Raw genomic sequence first — 21,214 nt, forward strand, 5'->3', positions numbered from 1 at the left:
CAGTTGTAATTCATACACATCCTTATAAGACTCAGAAACTCATGTGTCTGTAACAGATAGAAATATAGATGTGGGCATATCTGGAGTGGGGTTCAGCAACAGAGTACTGCTCCACCAACCTCAGCTGGCCATATCAACAGCTCTCTGGTCCAGGAGGACTGCACCAGTGTAAGGAATAGCCTCCACTAGCATAGAGGTGGCTTGGCAGCTCTTAATTCTCCCCACCTTCCTGCTGCAAAAAAAGGAAGGGAAGGGATGGAGCCACTTTAAAACAGCCTTCAGGCTGTCCTAATTTATACCAGGTGCCCAACCCTGCATGCCGATTTAAGCCATATTTTACCCACCTCCGGATTTACATTGTATGGTCTGCCCCATGGTGCATACACAAAGGAGCTGGATGGAATACTATCTACAAATGTACAATGTTTCTATCGTATATACTGTAGCTGTTATCAAAAGAAGACAGGGCAACATCCATCATGGTGCTATATCACCGGTAATTTAGAACCACCTTGGAAAACGATATCTATGTCTCATAGATAATATAAATATAACAGAAAGCGTGGGTTTTTTTCCCCCATCCTTTTCAGATCACATACACACTTTTCCATTGTGGCTCAATATTTACTGATCAAAAATATAGACTAGCTTGGAGTTGTGAAATTTGCCAGAAAGAAATATTATCATCAGAAAGAAATGTGCATTAAAAGAATGGTTCTTCCATTTCCAGAATATAAAACAGACATTCAGAAAAACAAACAGAGCAGAGAAGAAATGGTCATTTGCAAGTAAAATATTGCTAAACAATATAACATTGGATTAACTGTTTCATGTATTTATTGTGAAGGAATATATAGGACTTCACACAAGACACTATCATTACAAGCAAGAAACAATACAGACTTTTAAACACACACTAGTCTGCTCTAAGTTTAATGCTTTTTCATATATAGCACAAGAGCTTGCTCCTGCTCCCATTGAAGCCTATGGAAAAACTCCCATTGATTCCAAAACAATCATCATTGGGCCCTAGCACTTTGAATTTTTACCATGCATTGATTTTCAATAGTCCTGTGAATATATTTGTCTTAATGCACGAATGTGATTAATATATATTTGTTGATGTTGTTATGAGCTGTGTCAAAAGGGGTAGGAAGCCATTTGGATCCTGATCCTGAAAGCTCCTTAGTACCCTTCATTACTATATGTAAAATGACAATTGAATCCCCACAAAAAAATCATAGATATCACAGGATTCATAACAATTGAATCCCCCCCACAATTCAACAATTGAATCCCCACAAAAAATCATAGATTGCACCCTCATGCAAATCAGACCACTGAGGCCAATTTGATGGCAGTAAGAGCTGATTGGGTTGCTCAGGACCTGATTCACTTCATTGACTGCAGTGGGAATTTACAGAGTGATAAGAAAGTAGGACTATAAATTATTTTCATTTGAAGTTGACATTGTATGGTGCTAGTGGACTAGGTGGACCTGCATATTTTTGGAAAATGAGTACAGTTGCAGTCATTTGGCTTTAAGGATTTTAAGTAGTTTATAACTTACAGAGGTATTCAGAATACTCTTGTAATTTTGGTGTCTCTATTGTGAGTAGTAAATAGTGTAGACTTGTGATTAGTTCATGACTTCTAAATTGTCTCGCAGTGGAGCAAATTCCAAGTTACCTTAGCCTTAAAATGCAGTTGTAAAGAGGTGTCTGCAGCAGAGTTGGTGTGCAGGTACATCCCAACATTTACATTGGTTTCTGCAGAAATCATTCTAAAAACATTTGTCATTCACTGCATGTATAACACTGGCAGAATTAGTGCACAGATCATTCCATTATTTTGCTAACCATTAATGATTTACTGGTTCAAGTAATCACTGCAATTCAAGCACAGTTATATTGAGATTTTTTTTTTACTGACCAGTAAACTCCTTTACCAGCTGAACATGTATTTGAGTCTTAATCTAAATGAGAAAGGTTTCCAAGAAATAAAAAGAAAGGAATTGTAACAGTAGAAATGATCAGGCAGTGGAATAACTATTGAGATAATTATGGCACAGGCATTAGAGACATTTAAAAGATAAAGAGAGGGGAATTTATGGCAGGATTAGTGTAACTTTTTATCCTGCTGGATATAAAAGGTTAGATCAAGGAGGTGATGATTCAAGAAGTCCCTTCCAGTCCTATCTTCTTGATTCTATATGTGAGGAATAGTCAGGTTTATTTTAAACACTTGAACTTCTATCCTGAGTAGATTTTAAGCATATTTTTCTGCTTATCTGAACTAAATAGAATCTGGAGCACTTTTGGCATTGCCCAGGGCCAAATTCTGAAGTCCTGACTCAGTTTTCATCATCTCTTACATATGCAAAATGACACTTGATTTCAGTGTCAATTTGCCAGAGTTATAGAGACTAAGAGTCAGATTCTGCTTCAAGATACATGAGAGTAAATCTGGATTCACTGAGATGAAAAGGATTGGGCCTTAAATATGGAGTGAGTTAAAAAAATCAGCATCAGGGTCTTAATATATAAATAAATATGTTATTTCCAGGTCACCCATGCATATAGTTCTATTAACTTATTTTCTTCTTTTTTCTCAATAGAGAGTCAGAAATTGTTTGGAGTGCATGAAAGTTGCATGATTTTAAATTAACCTTCCCACTCCCTTTTACAAGGTTAGAGAAGTGAAATCCTGATTCTCAGTATTGCATATTTAAGTGCAAAGATATAATCCCTGACAAAACACAAAAAAAAGACGGGCCTGATTCTGCAGTTCCTTGTACATGCACAGCTCTTACTGAAGACCTGAATCCTGGCTGGTCTGAATCAGCGTAGCCCCTTTGAAAGGATTTTGCTGCATGTTTCCACCCTATTAAACACCAGTGAGGTCAGTGGAGCTATAGTCATATATACCAGCTGAAGATCTGATTTCAAAATTGATTTTGAGGAGTATATAAGGAAAGTAGGATACTTTCCTTGATTTTCAAGTGATTTTCCATTACGGTTGGCACTGCAAGATGTTAGCACCCTGGGAGTCTCTGTAGCTTTCTGAAAATCAGTAGCCCCAGTCATGTAGTTTCATGAACTTCGTTGCTGATATGACAATCAGTTTATACATAATATTAAATCCACTGAGATTTTCAGGCTTGTCCTGTGGTCATTAACATGAAGATCCAAATCCTAAACTATTGTAAGCTACTGTTAAGTTCACTGAAATTAAAACACTTTATACCAACTTTGAATCTTCAAATCCGAGCCCCACTCTTCAAAAATTGGAGTGTGCACTTATCTGCACTGGCTATTCTTCCACAGCCTTGTTTTCTTATTTCTACATCAATATTTGGACCACTAGTCTGCTTCACTGTTGTAGACAATTTCGATAGCCGCTTTTCAATTAAACATCATGTGAAAGGTGGCAAACAGCACACACAAATCTGTGGGGCCAAATTCTGAACTGACCAGCACCTGTTTTACAGCGGTAAATTTTTGCATACTTCACTTACACCACCAGGGTAAGTGAAAAATTAAATGAGATTATGGTTTGCTATTCATATCTTTGCCCAAACCCGATCCTGAAGTCAGTGGCAAAACTCCCAGGCTCTCTAGTCACATCAAATTAGCTTTAGTCCATGGATTGAAACAATACATTAGGTGCCAGGTGTCTCTGGTGGAGCTGGGGTGGTCTATCAAGCATAAATGGTCACATTTGCAGAAGTGAAATATGAAAGATCTACATGGCCGAGACTAGAGGAGGACAAAATCAAAAGCTAAAATACAACTAAATGCACCTCATATAGCAGATATCTCTGGTGCAAGCTGTATGTAAACCATTACATACGAATACCCATATTTGTGCCCATTTCCATACACTTCCACAAGAGCCTTTGTCTCTCTCATGTATAATTGCCTAAGGAAAACAACAAATGGAATAAAGCTGGAGGACCTCCTAAAAACCTGACCGCGACTGACAAATCCACAGAAGTAGAGAGACTCGAACTAGATGTCTGAGCTGATACTTTGCCTTCAACTCATAGTTCATGCGCAAGTTTGTAGCAGCATGAGGAAATCTCATCCCCATTTTTCAGCAAGGATCAATGGTACCAGCTCCTCAGCAGGCTGAGTGTAACTGGCACAGAGGTAAAATCACCTATACCTTGGCCTACGCTAAGACAGGCACTTTGGTAGCATTGGTGCAACTGAAAATGATATAAGAAATAGCCTGGTGCCCAAAAGCAGTTTTCCTCGTGCCAACATAACCCAGAGCTGTAGTCCTCCCTCAGGTAAAATTTTCAGGGCCATATTCTCTGCTGGTATAAATTGGTCTAGCTTTTGTGCCAGCTGAGGATCTGGTTCCCATTGTGCCTAATGCAAGTTGTACCTGAGTAACGACTGGTGCATTTGCACCAGTGTCTGGATAACCAGGTCAGTACATGCTTGTAACGCTTATTATTGTTGCTCTTAATTCTGACTGCCCTTGCTCATCTGTGCTGTAGTCGGACTAAGGGAACTTGCTGGATCGGGCACTGTAATGGGAGGCCAGGGACCTCAGATAACTTCCAGCCTCTATCAGTGACCTGGAGTAAGACTCATCACCGCCTTGTGCCTCCGTTTCCCCTCCAACTGTTTCTCATGGGGGTTTGATCCCTATAAGGGGAACTTCCATTCCAGCTGAGGCTTCCCAGAGATGCTGAAATGCTACTAGGAAGAATGTGAATTTAGTACAAGGTTTGCAGTGTGATATACAGGGGCAACATCTGCATTTGGAGGCATGTTTAAGCACTGCCCTACCCACTGAAGGACCCAACCTAGTATTCCTTCCTCAGGCAGAAGTCACTGGAACCAAAAAATGGCATGGAAGTCCACGTGGGCTTGATGTGAGTGGGTGTTGTAGCACTGGGGTTTGGCAGAAAGACAAAGTCCCATCAAGTGCGTGTGATTCCATTTTTTTCCCCTTAAAGGGAGAAGTTTTGTGCTATCTTAGAGCCTTATCTTGAACCAGCACCATCTTGGCATTGCCTTTTTTTTTTTTTTTTTCTTTTGCTCTCCTTTAGAAGCTTAGCACTTCTAAGTGTCAGATAAAAATCTGGCAATATACATTCTGGAATAGCTTATTTTAACATTAATCACGTTTAACAAGACCCCCCTCCCCCCCTAAAAAAAAAACCCCCAAAAAACCCCAAAAAACAAAGAATACACATAACTAATGAGTGGAAGCTTTTGTCAGCTTTATTGTAATAAGCAACTGTCAAACAATTATGATTTATTTATTTGAGGGCAGTTAAGGAGGCACTGTTCTTTCAAAAAGCTACAGCTCTTCTTAACCTTGCCATCAATTATCTCCCACATCCTGCCCACCGTTTCCACCACTGAGCTTAGAAATACAGCATTCAAGAGGGCCCTGTTGTTGGCTTGTCTGCTTCAAATATCCTGTATTTGTGAAGCTGAGCCTCTCTGCAGGATCGAGGCTCGAGAGGGAGTGAAGATGTGCTACCTTCTTTGCATATTTGAAAATATATATATATATATATATATAGTCACAGACACGCTCATCCCGCCTTAAAAGGCCCCCCTAGTGCAAAGGTGACACCTTAATGTGTTGTGTCTTTACATCCTCCAGGATTTCCGAGCCGTGTTCCTCGTCGGTTCCAGGGAATCCCCCCGTGTTTCTTCCTGCCCCGTGACATTTTAGAGGTGGCAGTCTGCGGGATGCATGCTTCGGCACCCACTGCAGCCCTGCGTCCAGCAAGTCTGCCTTCCTGCCCCTTCTTCTCGCGGGGGTCTCGGTCCACGCCCGGCGCTGGAGACTCCGCGCAGTGCCAGGCGCTCGCCTTGCGCGGGCGCGCAGCCCCAACGCGCCCGCAGCCGCGCGGGGAAGAGCCGGGCGCTGAGAGCACGCGGACAACTCCGCCAAGTTGCAAAGACACGAGCCAGAGGGTCGCGGGCTCAGGCCCTTTGCCACGTCGTGTAGAGGCACTGACCACCCCAGCCGTGCAAAAGCAGGGGACAGAAGTGCAGGCGAGGGCGTTATGCCGGGGCAAGCAAAGCAAAGGAGGAGCGGATCCCCGGGATGACCCTGCTTCACCGCTCGGAGCCCCCAAGGAGCCAAACTTTCCTGGCCTTCCCTCCCTGCTCGTCCGCAGCATTTTCTGAATTTCACCCACCCCACAATCCCCGTCCTCGTTTCATGATGGCATTGACTCTTAACCAGCTGACAGCCGTGCGAAACAGATGTGGCGCAGCCGACAAGGGGCTGTGCAAATCTGCTTGGAAAGACAGGCGACTGCTCCGGGTGCTGCTGGGGTCTTGCACTTTTGGGGGTGTCTCCCCCCGCCCCAAGCTCAGCGCAGCCTCATGCACGTGTGTGTAGTGATGTCGCTGCTTACCTGGGTCTAGCAAACACACGGGCCTGACTCCTGAACGGGGGACAGAGCTTTTTAAAGACTCCCTAATGTTTGGGGCAGGGAAAAAAAATGAAATAGGAACCTCTCTCCTGCGAGGATCAGGCTGCGGCTGCTGGGCTCCGGGAGGGCAGGAGAGGAGAGTCCCGTCTTGGCGGCCCCCTCTGCGGGCAGCTCGGGGCTGGGACAGTTTGCGACCGCTCGGAAATGTGCCCGAGCCCCGGGTCCTACTCCAGGGGACAGGTGCTGGGGGCCCCTTGTAGCCCCCCACCCCTTTTATGTTGGTGCTCTGGGTGCAATGCCAGCCTCGCAGGGGGGTTTCCAAAGCTTTGCCATTTATTAGTAGGAGAGAGCTCACTCCAAGGAGGTTATCTGAGCATAACCCATGGCAGATCTCACGCGTGCCCGTCTTTATGAATGCGATTTTCCCCCTATATAGACCCCCAAAATTATATATCTATATCTATCTATCTATCTATCTGTATATACATATATATATACATATATAGATAGATCTCATACATACACAGATAGATAGATAGATAGATAGATAGATAGATAGATAGATAGATAGATAGATAGATAGATAGATAGATAGATAGATAGATAGATAGATAGATAGATAGATAGATAGATAGATAGATAGATATCACTCCCATGGTTGCAGGGATGGGGATAAAAATCGCAGTGAGTTGCCTGCAATTGCTCCTCTCCTGGCTTTGAGAGCCCTGGTTTCTTGCCCCTTGGTTGTTTTTAAGCACCAGCACTCCTTTTTTTTTTTTTTTTTTTTTTTTTTTTTTGAGCCAGGCAGGTTCACTACAGTTTACCCTGTGCTAAAACTCGCGGAGGTGCCTCCTGCCAAAAAAGTAGCCATAAAATCCTGCTCGCACACGTGGTTGTGGTTGAAACGCCGGGGGAAAGTCTCGGCTCTTTTCCTGGCGGAGCAGGCCCGGGGATGGTGAAGTTTGGGGGAAACCTCGCTCCAGAAAGTGCCTGAGTTTTAAATCGCTTTCCAACTTGAGCTTCGTATCCCACAAGCAAAGCTACTCCCGACCTCTGATTTACACCTCTCCATGCAACAGCCGCTCCTGAAGCCTGCCAGCCGTCTACCTGCGGCTCCCTCTTTAGAAAAGGAGGTAGATATTAAGCAGATCAACTCCATGAGCTGCTCGAGAAAGAAGGGGACCAGGACGGAGGAGTCCGAACTAATGCCACAATTTGAAATCTAACCAAGCCCAGATCGGAAGGCATCGGGTTGCGCTGAGCTAGAGATGCGCACAGCGCCCAGCTAGACACAAGCACGCGCATTTTCGGAACAAAACTCCAAGATCTACAACAGAAAAGGAACCTCATCGCCTCCAGTCAACTTTTTTTTTCTATGCTTTAATTTTTATCTTTATTTTTCTAAAAGGCAAAATTGGTTTCTGCCCCGCAGATTTTGCCATCTGTCTGAAATAGCCACGGAAAGAATTTTCTTCTGATCAATCTGTTGCCAGTGTGTAACATTTCGCTATCGTTATGATCTTAAAAAGAAAACAAAAAAAACAACAACCAAGTTTCAAAGAATCGTGATGGATAGTTTCAGAAAAGATGTGAATTGCAGAGACAACCTCTAAAAAATTAATTGGCAAAGTGTCTAAAGTCATTTTCTTTCTGGCTTTGCTGTTGCTACAATTAACAAAGTTTTTATGCAAAGAATAAAGTGACATAGAAAAGAAAAAAAATCTCTCTCTTTTTTTTTTTTAATGAAGGGATTGCTCACCTGGTCCAGTAAAGATCACATCTCAGAGAAAATGACTTCTACTTCCACCAAAGTCTGGTTCACCGACTTATTCAACCGGAAGAAAGAGCTTCATTAGCTAGTTCACATACACTCTTTTAAACCTGTTTCAAAGGCATTTGATTTAGGACACAAAGATGCACAGCACCTTATGCTCTTCTCTGAGTAGTCAGATCCAGAAGAGGACTGCTTGTGTCTGCTCTCTCTAACTCTCTTTCTGAGAGAGGGGAATTAAAGATTTGTTTTAAACTTAGAATTCAGTCTTTCCCCCAAATTTTTGCCCTTTGCTGTTTTGTCTCACTTTTTTTTTTTTCTTTTTTTTTTCCCAGGGTGCTTTCAGATTCAATGGGAAGTCTCCCTTTTAGTTTAGGCCAGCTTGAAGGTTATATCACAGCTAGTTATAAAATGACTGGTGCTGTCCTTTGTAAAGGGGGAAAAATAGTTTTAGTAACAACAACAATTAAAATCTAAACTTAGTGGTTTCTGAGGAAGTTTACGCAAAATAGGAGCCTTTCATTAAAAATTATCCCGATTATTTTAGTGCAGCAAGTAGGGCAGAGCAGTAAAGAAATGCTTTCTTTTGTTGCATGCAAAATAATAGCAAGTAGTGCATGGACACACGGACACACAAGTGAATATCAGCATTAGGGAGCGCGCGGTTTCCTTCCAAACGGCACAAGTATTCAATGCCATCAGAGAGAGAAAAAAATCACGGGGTGCATTTGCTCATCACTGGAGACGGGTCGGCTGCAATCTGGATGATTTATTATTTAGGGGTGTGACCAGAAAACACAAGCCCTTGTTTCATAAGCCACCCCCGACTCCCCAAGAAGCTGAGCAGCGCTCCGATATCTACTGAGCAGTTAATTTGGGGGTAAAACTTAGGTTTGTTTTTTTTTTTGGGGGGGGGGGGGATTTCTACCTGAACTAATGCATTGTCTGCTAATATTCGCTGCTAGGGAAGAAGAGGCTTTGTTTTAGTCCGGTCTCTGCGGACTGGGAAGCAGGCAGTTGGAGAGCTGAACTTCCCCGGACCGAGATCGCCTGGCCCTTCTGCGGAAACCTTGCAAAGCTGGGCAATGCAGCCGGCTGTTTCCAAAGGGGCCGGCTGGGTGGGGCAGCAATGTTTGTCCCTGGGAATCGGATCCAAAAAACCACTGCCACCCGCTTAACCCGTCCCAGGCTTTGCAGCCTGGTCCCAAGTTCTCCAGCACTTTAAATAAATACATCCAGACTTGTTTTTTAAGCCCTTCCCCCTCCCTCTCTGCGCAGCACAGACGCCCTGGCATTTCTTATTTTGATGTGTTAAACTCCAGGGCCAAAACAACGGGCACGATTTGTATTTAAATAGATTTTTTTCTCTCCCCCCACCCCCCCTCCCTCCTAGAGCCCTGGAGGCATCCAAACCCTCGGAGCTCTCAAGATAAACATCATTAGAAATGATTGTAATTGGGATTGTGAAATCTGACCTTTGACCTGGAAAGATAGGTTTCACAATCATGTCTGCTTTGATTCCTGGAAGGGAGCACAAAGGAACAAGCTTCCTGACAGAAGTCACCGGGATCTCACCCTCCAAATGGGGGCAGGCAGGAAACGCGTGTCTTTCCCCCAGGCCGAGGGGCCGGGGCTGGTCCCTTCCGCCCCTATCTGCATATGTAAAAGAGCAGGGTCTGGCCTGGCCCCCTTGCACCTCGACGCAAGGGCAGGAGATGGAGTCAGGCTCCAGGATCAGGCTGGTCCTTGATCAGATCAGCCCCGTGCCCTTGAAGAGGACTTGTTTTTATTCCCCCACCATGAGAAATGGGCTGGGAATTGAGTCCTCGCCTGGATGGTGGTGTTAGGTTATATCCACCACCCCCCCCCCCAATGCCAAAGGGGTTCCCGGGGCCCCAGCAACTTCCTAGCAATCAGCTGATTTCTCCTGGTGGTTTTTAAAGAAATTAGCTGCTCGATGCTTTCAATCAGCGGCAGGGGTGGGAGGTTAATCTGCTAGATATGATCTGATTTTTTTTTTTAAATTACCTCTGGGAGGGTTGGGGTGTAGGGCTGGTCTGACCCTCATTTCCTCCTGGAAGAGGGGTGGGAGGAGGCTTTGAGCTCTGCGGACCGGGCCGGCTGCCCTGGCCTGGGAGCTGCTCCCTGGCTCTGGTGCTGCCCGGTGCCTTGCCCTGGGCGCCCACCGCAGCTGCAGGGCCCCGGTGGTCTGTGCAAGGGAAAGCGGGGAAGGGGGGGGCGAGGTTGGGCTGCTCTGGGGGGCTCGGAGTTGTCCGAGGGCAGCCCCGTCCCATCACCCCTGGTTCATGGCAGGTGCTAGCAAAGCCTGCGAGCCCGCAGAAAAGGAGGGTCTCCACCAGCTGTGTGCAAGGGTGTGCATCTACCCCCCCCCAACACTGCACACGAGCGTGTGGGTCCGTGAGAGTCCCTCTCCCCAGCTCCCCCCAGGAGAAGGCTGCTGGATCCCACAGGGCGCTTGGCCCCTCCAGCAGGATCCGTGCCTGGGACTAGATACCCAGCCAGCAGGGTCCCTGGTGCCTAGGGCCGGGCGGCGCGGGGGCTCCCTGCCAAAGGGCCAAAGGCAGGTGCATGCGGCCAGTGTCCCTCTGAGGACTCCCGGGGCTGGCGTGGCCTGGCAGGGAGGCGCCTTAGGGGAGAAGCCACAACAGTCTAATGGTGCTACCAGGCCTGGCTTGGTTAATAATCCTCTTTAGGCTGCCTTTAACCTGGTCTGTCTTTCTCCCGGTCTACCTGAGCCATGATTTGGGGCGGACCCTGAGTGCGGGACAAAGCCTTGCGGTGCATCCAGAGCCCTCCGCTGTCACCCAGCCCACCCGGCCCTTTCCAGGCCTGGCCCTCGCCCGTGCCAAGCCCGGGGCTCCGCGAGAAGCTGCGCCCTGCCCCTTGCCCAGCGCTGGGCAGCGGAGTACACCCGCCCCATCCTCCCCCGCCGGGGCCTTCCCAGGCTGGGGGAGCCCAAGGTGACAGAAAGCTCGGAAATAAAATGTTAATATCTTCCAGGTCCCGCAGGCATTAAAGATTCACAGCAGGTTTGCGGAGAAGGCAGCGGTTAATAAGCAAGTGGAGCTGCGCAGGGAGGGAATAGCAACGGGGCTGCTACGGATCCTTTTCGTGGGGGGGAAATAGAAGTTCTGGGTTAAAAAGCGCTAAGTGGGGGGGGGGCACGTGGCCTTTGCGGCCCCTTTGCTGAAATAACGCTAGGAAGAGTCCTTCCAATCAACTGGGACCGGCCCTGGTGATATGTGTGAAATAGTGTGAGCAATAAGCAGCATAGCGCACAGTGCGTGTGCTCCAGCAATACAGGAACAGTGGTGTCCTATAGGAGTAAGATATAGTTACAGCTTGCTATTTAGTATGTGGGGGGGGGGGGTATATAGACACAGACAGGTCGGAGGTTTGTGTGCATATGTGTGTAGATAGATAGAGTACTCGTGTGTGTATGCACACTCGCACACATATATATGGGTGGGAATGTGTATGTGAATGTGTGCGTATATGTATGTGCACACACACACACACCCCTAACACACATGTGAAACACATACATATGCCTGTGTGTATTTGTATACACACACACACACCTCTGTATCAGCCAGGTCTGATAGCCACTAGCCTGTTGTGGCTTCTCCCTTATATATAAAGGTGGGTGGGTGTATAGCAGCACATACACAGATGTGTTTGTATGTCTATAGGGGTGGGAGTGTGTGCATACGCATATGTAACACATATGAAACACACGTACACATCTGTGTGTGTTTCTATATCTAGAGAGACACGCACGTGTATATAGGGGTGGGAGTGTGTATGCGAATGTGTGTATATGTATGCATGTGCACACAGACACACATTTAACACACACATGACACACAGAGACGTGTGTGTGCAGCACGCAGGACGGTGTGCGTGGCTGGCAGTGTGCTGCACGCCCCGGCCGGGCTTGGCGGAGACCTACGCCCCTTGCTGCGCGGACTCCTCTCTCCAGGGAGCCGGACTGCAGGATGCGGCACGGCTGTGCCCTTCTCCGCACCCGCTCCCAGGACTCGCCCGCAGCCGGAGCCCTATGCCCACGCCGCCCTGTGCCCGGTCCAGGCAGCCCCGCGAGGCCCGGGCTGGGGTGGACCTGGCCTGTGCCACAGGGCACGGGGCATCCATCCCGGCGAGCCTGCCCTGGAGTCCCCGCGGGGGCTCATCGCTGCCTGGGAGCCGCTTGCGGGGCAGGAGCTGGCTGTGCGGGACGTGGAGGTCTTGTGCACAGGAGACGCCGGGGCAGGACCGAGCCGGGGTCCGCGCCCGGGCTGGTGAGCGAGGCGCAGAGGGAGCAGGGCTCGGGACCCGACGGCCCTGCTGCTCCCCGGCGGGGAGATGGTCCAGCCCAGGGGCACGGGCACCAGGCTCTTCCCTGAGAGGTGCCCTGCAGCCGGGGGCACGGGAGCTGGTCACGGGCAGGACAAAGCTGCCTCCACCCTCCACACCGGCCCTTACTGCCGGGGGGACACGGTCCCGAGCCCCGCTCTGCTCTCGCAAGGAAGCTTCCCTGCCAACCCAAAGCCGCCAGCTTGGGGCACTGCTGCCTAGGAAGCTTCCCGCGCTGCCTGGGTTTGCAGATGCCCTGCTCTTTTGGAGGGCGGAGGTAGAGAGCTCTTACCTTATTTATTCTAATCCTGGGGGAAGCCCCCCGCTTCTGCCCCAGTGGCGCCTGCTGTTCCAGAAGCCATTGGCCAAGGGTTAAAAAAAAATACCCACATGCGCGCAGCTTTAAAAAGAAAAAGCCCCATCAGCTAAGGCATCTACTGTGCAATACTTCGGGCGTCTCGTTTGACAACCCCTGCGGCCCTACCTTCAACCGTGTCACCCAGCCCGCTGCCCCTCGACCTCCCCGCACGTTTGCAAGGACGTGCACCGAGTTGCGGGGTTCTCTGCGGGAGCCTGCCGCGGTCCCGCCGAGCCGGGAGAGTCTGAGGACCCACCCGGCCGGGCTGCTTTGGAGCCGGGGCTTTTTATGAACTCGATCCTGAGCGGAGCTGAGACTTGTTGTTGCTGTTAAAATATGCTTTCTCTCTCCTTTTCTCCCTCTGTGTGGGAAACGCACGTCCCTTCAGGAAAAAGCCAGTAATTATTCTAGCTGTATATCGAAGCAAAAAAAAAAAAAGTTAAAATATGAAAGCTATACTTATCCTCGGGAAGCCATGATTACATTTATTTTCTATAATTTACTAGCCTGTCCTTCCTCTGTCCCCCTGGCCTGTCTCCGAGTTTTGGCAAATTCAGCCCGTTGCAATGGGCAGACAAGTCCGGGGGTGTGGAGGGGGGGTAGAGCCCAAATAAACAGGAAGGTGAGGAAATTAATATAATCAAGTGCAATCGATGGAAGGAAAGGTCAGTGTTTAATCCCCGCGCTCGCAAAGAGATAAAGGCCCTGAATGAAAAATGAAGGGAGCAAATCAAATGGAAAGGTTGGGGGGGGGGGGCGTGCAAAAGCAGCTCAGCAAAGCGCAGGGCTGGTGCGGATCTAGCTGGAAGTCAGGTTGGAAGTGCTGGTTGTCACGGGCCTGGCCCGAGACACGGCGGTACTGCCGGGAGCCCCAGCCCGGCCAAATGAAACCCGGCTTCCCTGAGCGTGCCCGGCTTTGGGGAGCACGGATGCATAGAGCTCAGGGCCCGTCCTGTGGCCTCCACCCCCTGCACGAGATAATTTCCGTGTGTACAAAAACATGTTCCTTAAATGACTGGATTGACTTAAAAACCTGCAATGGCTGAGATGAAGGCTAAGAGTGAAAGTACCATTCATTAGGAGATGCTGCTAAGCAACCGCCTGCGAAGTAATGATCATTTTCTACTTCTCTCCTTCCAGCCTCTGTCTTTCCCTGGAAAAAAAAAAAGCTTCTCTGTGGGATTCAATATGGGACGGGTGGGATCTCGAAAGCAGACGAGGAAAGTCTGTTTTAAACGCAATCTGGAACCTTTAAAATATCCAGAAGCTTTCCCATTTTCCAGGACTTGCTGATGGATTTTATGAGGATTTTCCCCCCTTGTTTAAAAAAAAAAAAAAAGGTATGATTTAGCTAGTTTAAAAGGAGACTTTTTTTTTTTCTTTTTCTTTTTTTTTTGGAGACGCCAACAACCACTTCTGAGGGGTTGGATTCGCAGCTAAAAATTAATTAGCACTTTTTAAGGGGAGGAAATGTTTCGCTAATTGCTGTGCTAATCAATTTAAAACAACAACAATTCATCAAGCCAATGGAAAATGGCGTCATATAGGTCTTAAAACATAAAAAAATAATGACAAGCAGCCTGTATCCTGAACACAGTCTACACTTTATTTCAGACTACAGATTTCTGAACATAATAAAATCTTTGGCTTGTAGCGGCGGGTTCAGTCTCGCAGTCTGTGGATCAGATTTTTTTTTTCCCTCAGAAAAAAAAAAAGACAGAGATTCACACGGAAGAAAAAAATAAAATCAAATCAAATCAAAGGTCAAGAGAGTCAAACATTTACTTCAAAACAAGAGCCAACGACATCCAAAAAAAAGGGAGAGAGAAAGCGAACAGAAAGAAACAGAAGAACCAAACAAACAAAAGAAAGAAAGGGAAAGAAGAGAGAGAGAGAGAAGCTGTCCAGCAAATAGAGATCGCTACACATATTTCTTACCTGAAATTAAATATATACAAGGTCATATGCTGTTTGGCTATATAGAGATAATTTTTGTAAGTGTTCATAATTTTTTTTTTAAATTGGAGTCCTTATACTATGGATAGACAATAGATTTGATTTTAAATAGCACCTGTCCAAGTCCCCCTCCGTGTGTCCCTTTGCACTGGTCAGTCCTTTGTGTGTGTGTGTGCGTGAGTGCGTGTGTGCGTGTCTTTTCTTGTCCTTCCCTGGCAATAATAATATTAATAATAATAATAATAATAATAATCGGGGTGGGGCGGGGTGAGCTGGGCTGCCTGACTACTCGCTGTCGTCTTTGTCTTGCACGGTGGTGGTGGAATGGTTGTACAGTCCCTGGGCCATGAGATGAAGGGCCAAGCCGTTCTTGATGCCCGTGGCTTTCTTGATCTTGGCCCGCTTGTTCTGGAACCAGATCTTGATCTGGGATTCGTTGAGGCTGAGTTCCTGGGCCAGCGTCTGCCGCCGCTGCTCCGTGATGTAGCGATTGGCCTGGAACTCCGCCTTGAGTCTCTGCAGCTGCTCGGCAGTGAAGGCAGTCCGCGGCCGCTTGTCCTCCTTCTCGTTCTTCTTCTTCTTCAGCTTCCTGGTGCGGGGACCTGGGGACAGAAGCCCGGGGAGGCGGGAGGGGAGGGGAAGGGGAAGGGGAAGGGGAAGGGGAAAGGGAAAGGGAAAGGGAGGGGGGGACAGAGGAGGGCCAGGTTTCAGATGCAGCCTTTGCATGGATCCGGCTGAGCAGCAGCCCTGCTCCCCTGCCCCGGCTCCCCGCTCCCCCCGATCAGGGCCAGTAAAAATGGCCGGCTGCACCGTTTGCTCCCCGGACCGAGAAAAAAAAATTATATCTATATATATACATATATGTATATATATATGTATATATATACACACATACACACACACACCCCGATGCAGTGAAATCAAATGCAATCCAAAAAGCAAGCGGCCCGGCGGTTTCCACCCCTGCCATCAGGAGCGAAGGAGCCGGGCCCGGCGCAGCCAGCCCCCGGGAGCGCAGCCTCCCGCAGCCCGGCCCGACAGCGGTGGCGGGGCCGCCGGGCTGCGTGTCCAGCTGCGCCCGGGCTCCGGCGCACAGAGGCCGCAGGCGGCGCCGACCCGGCCGCGGGGCCCGCAGGACGCAGCCGCCCGCGCGGACGCTCCGCCGGGGCGCGGGATTGCGCGCGGCGCGGTTGGCAGGGCGCGCAGCCCGGGGCCTGGGGGGCAGCTGCAAACACAGCCCCCGTGGGCCCAGCAGCTGCTCCCCGAGCCAGGCCGCCTGCCCCGCGGGGGGGAGGCCCGAGCCCCCGCACCGCAGACACGCGCAGCCCCGTGCTCAGGCCCCGCCGCTGAACCCCGCCACGCATACACACAAAGCCGGCGGCTCCCGGGGAAGGCCGCGGCCCCGGCCCCGGCCCCGGTCCCGGCGCACGCCTGCCCTTGGCCTTCTGCACAGCTAGCACCACGGCGCCTCCTGCCCTGCGGGAGAAACCCCGGGCAAACCTCCGCTCCGGTCCCCCTCGGCCGCCGCCGTGGGAATGAAGAGCAGAGCCGCCACCGGCCCCAAACCAGCATCAGCAACTTCCTCCGGGCTCTATTGTTTCCAGGACAAAGCGTCTTCTTGTCCGTCCTATAGGTCCGAGCGAGCCCGGGAGCCGCCAGCTCTGCCTGCACCGCCCGGGCTGCAAACCTCTCCCCTGCCCCTAGTTTTTGTGTGTTTTGGGTTGTTTTTTTTTTTGTAAACCCAAAAAATAATAATCTAATAGAAGGAACCGGGGGTGGAGAAGAGCGGCTCTGCCTGTGGGCCCGTCCCCTCGTAGGAGGGCAGCCCCAAAACACAGGCACGGGAATGGGAAGGCAGATGCGAGGCGTGGGGGAAGAAGCAGCCCAGCCACGAGCAGCGGGGAGCGGGGACAGTCCTCGGGGCGGGGAGACGGAGGGAGACGGAGCAAGTGGCGGCTCCGGGGCAGGAGGGGCATTTCCCCGGTGAGCCGAGCCAGGCAGGGCTCAGGCGGAGGCCCGGAGCAGGGCAGGGCCCGCCTTTTGCCACCGGACAAGGCTCGTTTTTATTTCCCCGCCGTGCGGGAGAGCAGGCCCGGGCCGGGGCAGGGGCCGGGGAGCAGCCCCGGCGCGGGGTAGGCCCCCCCGGGGTGCATTTGAGCTCCGGGCCCCGAGAAGGCCCCTGCAAGAGGCTCGGGCCTGCTCAGCTCGCTGCCGGCCGGGCTGACAGCTCAATCACTCCGGCCGTCCGCCTCGTCAATCAAAGTGGCTTTTCTGAGTTTCAAGTAGCCGGACGTGTCAATAACGCGGGCCGAGATGGCGCGGCCTGATAGCACGGCGGCTCGCTCCGCGGCGACTCCCCGCCGGCAGCGGCTTCCCCGGGGCAGCCCCGGCCCCGCCGCCACCTGCGGGCGTCCTTGCCCCGGAGGAGCCCGGAGGGGACGGGAGCCCGGCCCCCAGCGCCGCCTGCCCCCCGGGCCAGAGCGCTGAGCAGCGCGGGGCGGTTTCCAAAATCCCCCGGCCGTGTAAACAGAGCGGCCCGGAGCCCGCAGCAGCCCCATTTCTTGCTGGGGGGGGCAGAGACATCCCCAGCCGCGGCCACACGGGGAGAGCTCCGGCGGCTGAGCGCTACCCCGCGGCCTAGGGCCTGCTCGCCGGTGCACTTCCCCACCCCCTTATGCACCCTCCACTGCTTGCCCCTCTGCCCCCCTCCCAGCACTGCACCGACCCCCCCCAACCACCACCACCCCCCAGCACAGCGCCGCGACTGCCAAAGGTCCTGTCTGGGGCGGGGGTGCCTCCCTGCCTGGGAAGGGATGCGGGTCAGGGCCTCAGGGGAGGAGGAGGCCGGGGGAGCCCCCGGGCCGCGCTGCCAGGCAGGCTCTCCCGGGGCGGCGGGAGGGGGGGCTGGGCTGGGCTGGGCTGGGCTGGGCTGGGCCGGGTGGCGGGGCAGCCGGGGGGAAGGGGGCTCTTACCAGAAGACGGTCTGTCTGAATACCTAGTGCAGTAAACCCAGGCAGGCCAGACCAGCGGCTGCTGCGACTCGGGCTTTAGAACAGGTCCTCCATTATTAGAGCCCATGAGCAGGATGGCGGAGCTGGCCTGCTCCCCGTACTTGGCCGCGGTAGGTCCGCTCCCGTCCGAGGGCGCCTTGGCCGCCGCCGCCGCCGCCGGGTTCGCCTTCGAGGCAGCAGCAGCAGCAGCAGCAGCAGCCGCCGCCGGGGCGGGAGGCGCCGCCGCGGCGCTGTCGGGGCGACAGTTTGAATCCGCGCAAAGCAGCGAGGGCGGGTGGGGCGGCCGCGTTAGCAGCGGCTGGACGTTTTCTCTACCTGAGCTCTGCCCGCGGTCCCGGTCCCTGTCCCGGCCGCTGCAGCCGCCGCCTCCTCCTGCTCCTCCTGCTCCTGCCGGGGCCGCTCCCGCGACGACCAGGACCTGCTCCTTCTTGCAGCCGAAGTCCGGCCTCAGGATGTTGTCGATGAAGAAGTTGGTGGTGCGGTGCAGCGGCGGCGGCGGCGGCGGCGGCGGGGGCGGGTGGTGGTGGTGGGGCAGGGGCAGGGGGGAGGCGGGCGCGGGGCTGGGGGACACGGCCCCGCTCTCTCCATCGCTGCTGCTGCCGCTCGCCGTGGTGCTCGCAGGCTCCCGGGGACTTTGGCTGTCCGGCTGCTCTTCCATAGTCAGCCCCCGGGCGCGGAGATCTGCCTGCCCCCCGCCCCCCGGGTCCCCAGCCCGCTCGGCCCGCGGGCGCCGGGGTGCAAAAAAGACCAGATCCACTTGTTGGCTTGGAGCTGAGCTCCGGGCAGAGCCCGGGAAGGCGGGTAGATCCAAAAAAAATGACAAAAATAAAAAAGAAGAAGAAGAACAAGAAGAAGAAGAAGAAAAAACCAGGAGCGAGCGAGGCAAAAATGCTCTGCTCCCTTGCTCCGCTCTATTTGCACCAAAAGCAAGAAAAAGAATCATAAAAGCAAGCGGCCCCCCCCACCCCAAGCCCGCCCCTCCCCCCCAAAAAAGCCTCCTTCAAAATCTACCCATCTCCCTACAAACACGGCGGGTCTGCCTTGCCCCCAGTGCCATGCTGCGCTGTGCCCACCGCCCGGGCTGGGCAGAGCCCTTTAATCGCCAGCCTGCACCGAGCTTGGTATTATTATTATTTTTTTTAATTATTTTTTTTTAAGCAAATCTCTGACAGCTCCGATCTTTGCAACAAACTCTCCCTAAAAAATCGCTCAGCCACACTTTTTTCATTCCAACCGGAAGCACGTGAGGCTGGCCCGCACGTGGAAGGGACCAATGGGGAGCCGGGGATCTCTCTGACACCCCTGACGTCCGCCAATGGGAGGCCCTGCAACTTTGCGGATAAATAATCCATGGGGTTGGATAAATCAAAGGGAGCCAGCAGCCTTCTTGCCCTGCGCATCCCTTCCCCAGCCTGCTCCCACCCCCCAGCCCCGGGCTGCTGCTTTATTTATTTTGTATTTGCTGTAAGCAAATAGAAAAGCAGCTCCATAAACAACTTGTTCAAGTAACATAGGATTATAGATGGGCAGAGCTCCTGCGGCTGCAGGCTGGGGAGAGGGGCAGAGCCGAGACTTTGCCATCAAGTGATATTTTTTAGCTCGCCTATAAAAATAAAGCGAACAACATTCTCGATTTTCTTTCCCCTGGGTTTCTTTTTCGTTAATTGCAAAAGGATGAATGAGAGAGAGGCGTGTGCTTTTCGGAGGTCTGGTGCTGACAATGAGAAAGACAAAAATAACATTTTTTGCCTTAACGACAAAAATAACATGTCATTGCCAGAAAAAAAAAAAAACAACAACAACAACCAGGAGTGAGTTGAGTTTAAAAGCTACAAATGCTTTTTTTCCACCACCCCTACTCCTAAATGCTAAACAGATCAGCGCTCAGGCAGTAGCTGAATTTATAAAGGGTTTTTATCAACGTCTTCATCATCATTATTGTTGTTAGCATTATTATTGTTACTGTTATCATTATTATATTTTTAATACATCGTGAGATCCTCTATGGGCCAGACATGCAAGTGAACTATATATTTTTTTAAAAAATCAGAGGATCTGTGCACTTTTGCAGAGCTCCTACATCTTCTGGAAAATACTAATTTGCAAATAGCCTCGTCTCGGTTTTAGCGTTTGATGGAAAACTTCCGGAATAGAAGCCTGTCCTTCAAAATGCCCCTGCAAAGTTTTTGCTGAGGGTTAATGACTTCCCCACCCGTGATGGACACGTTTGTAAACACGCGGACACACTGCGCTTAGAGCCGGGTTGTTGCATCCGATGCAGAATTAAAAATCAGTGGCCGGTGGCACATTGCAGCGGCAGGTCGCATCCGCGCACCCCGGGGCACCCGGGGATGGACACTGAGGTCCGAGCTCGCCGCGCTTTACTTTGCAGTGACTGTTTCTTTCGGAAAGTGGGGATCCGGCATGTTTTCCCAAGCTAGTGGCCTGACTCCTGCTGCCCAAAATACAGCAGCAATCCCCCTGCAATCCAGCAAATAGCAACGCCCGCTTGTTGTCGGAGCAGCCCGGCAGCCCCTCTTAGGATAATGCACTTTTGGCGTTTTTTTGTGGTAGGTTTTCTTTTGCATATGGTGATGGGAACGCGGTGTTTCCCCGCTTGGCTCCGTCTGACGTAGCACTCGGATTGTGATCACCCCGCGTGCACACGCACGCATACACATACACTCCAGATATATGGATACAGGTACATACACACCCCCCGGATATATAGATGCATACACACACACCAAATATAGATAGACACCCCCCCAGTATAGATACACGCACAGAGATATATAGATATATACATGTACACACACCGGATATATAGATACACACACACACCCAAATATAAATACACACACACCAAATATATAGATGCATACACCAAATATAGATACACACAGAGATATATAGATACATACACACACACACACCAAATATAGATACACACACACACACAGAGATAGATATATACGTACACACACACCAGATATATAGATACATACACACACACCAATATAGATACATACCCAGAGATATATAGATACATATACATACACACACACACACTCCAGATATACAGATACACACACACTGATATATAGATACATATATACACAGCCCAGATATATAAATACATACAGAGAGAGAAAGACACCCCCGATATATAGATACACAAACACCAGATATATAAATATGCACAGAGATATAGATACATATATACATCCCCCCAGATATATAGATAGATGCACACACCCCCCAGATATATAGATATACACACACAGAGAGATATAGATACATTTACATACACACCTCAGACATATAAA

At 50.6% G+C, this 21,214-nt stretch overlaps 1 protein-coding gene and 2 long non-coding RNA genes across 3 annotated transcripts in view; 1 reads left to right on the top strand and 2 right to left on the bottom strand.

Annotated features, from left to right (window-relative positions):
• LOC132250415 (uncharacterized) overlaps positions 1–8,210 on the top strand; it is a 32,663-nt gene extending 24,453 nt beyond the window's left edge. Inside the window, exon 4 of the long non-coding RNA XR_009462135.1 lies at positions 5,632–8,210. This is a non-coding gene — a long non-coding RNA (uncharacterized LOC132250415). The remainder of the gene's footprint in view (positions 1–5,631) is intronic.
• The window catches only part of LOC132250414 (uncharacterized), a 65,857-nt gene extending 56,766 nt beyond the window's left edge, over positions 1–9,091 (bottom strand). The window contains exon 1 of the long non-coding RNA XR_009462134.1: positions 8,175–9,091. This is a non-coding gene — a long non-coding RNA (uncharacterized LOC132250414). The remainder of the gene's footprint in view (positions 1–8,174) is intronic.
• A 5,412-nt stretch (positions 9,092–14,503) lies between these two features.
• On the bottom strand, positions 14,504–18,832 carry EN1 (engrailed homeobox 1). The gene is made up of 2 exons (XM_019480222.2): positions 17,847–18,832; positions 14,504–15,476 (listed from the first exon to the last, which is right to left on the bottom strand). Exons 1-2 carry the CDS (start codon positions 18,826–18,828, stop codon positions 15,160–15,162), a joined length of 1,299 nt encoding a protein of 432 aa, XP_019335767.2. The 5' UTR covers positions 18,829–18,832; the 3' UTR covers positions 14,504–15,159.
• Between the last annotated feature and the right edge of the window lie 2,382 nt (positions 18,833–21,214).

This window comes from Alligator mississippiensis, chromosome 4, assembly GCF_030867095.1.
Source record: "Alligator mississippiensis isolate rAllMis1 chromosome 4, rAllMis1, whole genome shotgun sequence".
NCBI classification, from domain to species: Eukaryota; Metazoa; Chordata; order Crocodylia; family Alligatoridae; genus Alligator; species Alligator mississippiensis.

What these genes read in the sequence shown, in the direction of transcription:
- EN1 (XM_019480222.2), bottom strand. Translation starts at nt 18,828, where the DNA reads ATGATTCTTTTTCTTGCTTTTGGTGCAAATAGAGCGGAGCAAGGGAGC. An exon ending in TTCAGACAGACCGTCTTCTG is followed by an intron (nt 15,477 to 17,846) that starts GTAAGAGCCCCC and finishes TTCTGTCCCCAG; the next exon opens with GTCCCCGCACCAGGAAGCTG.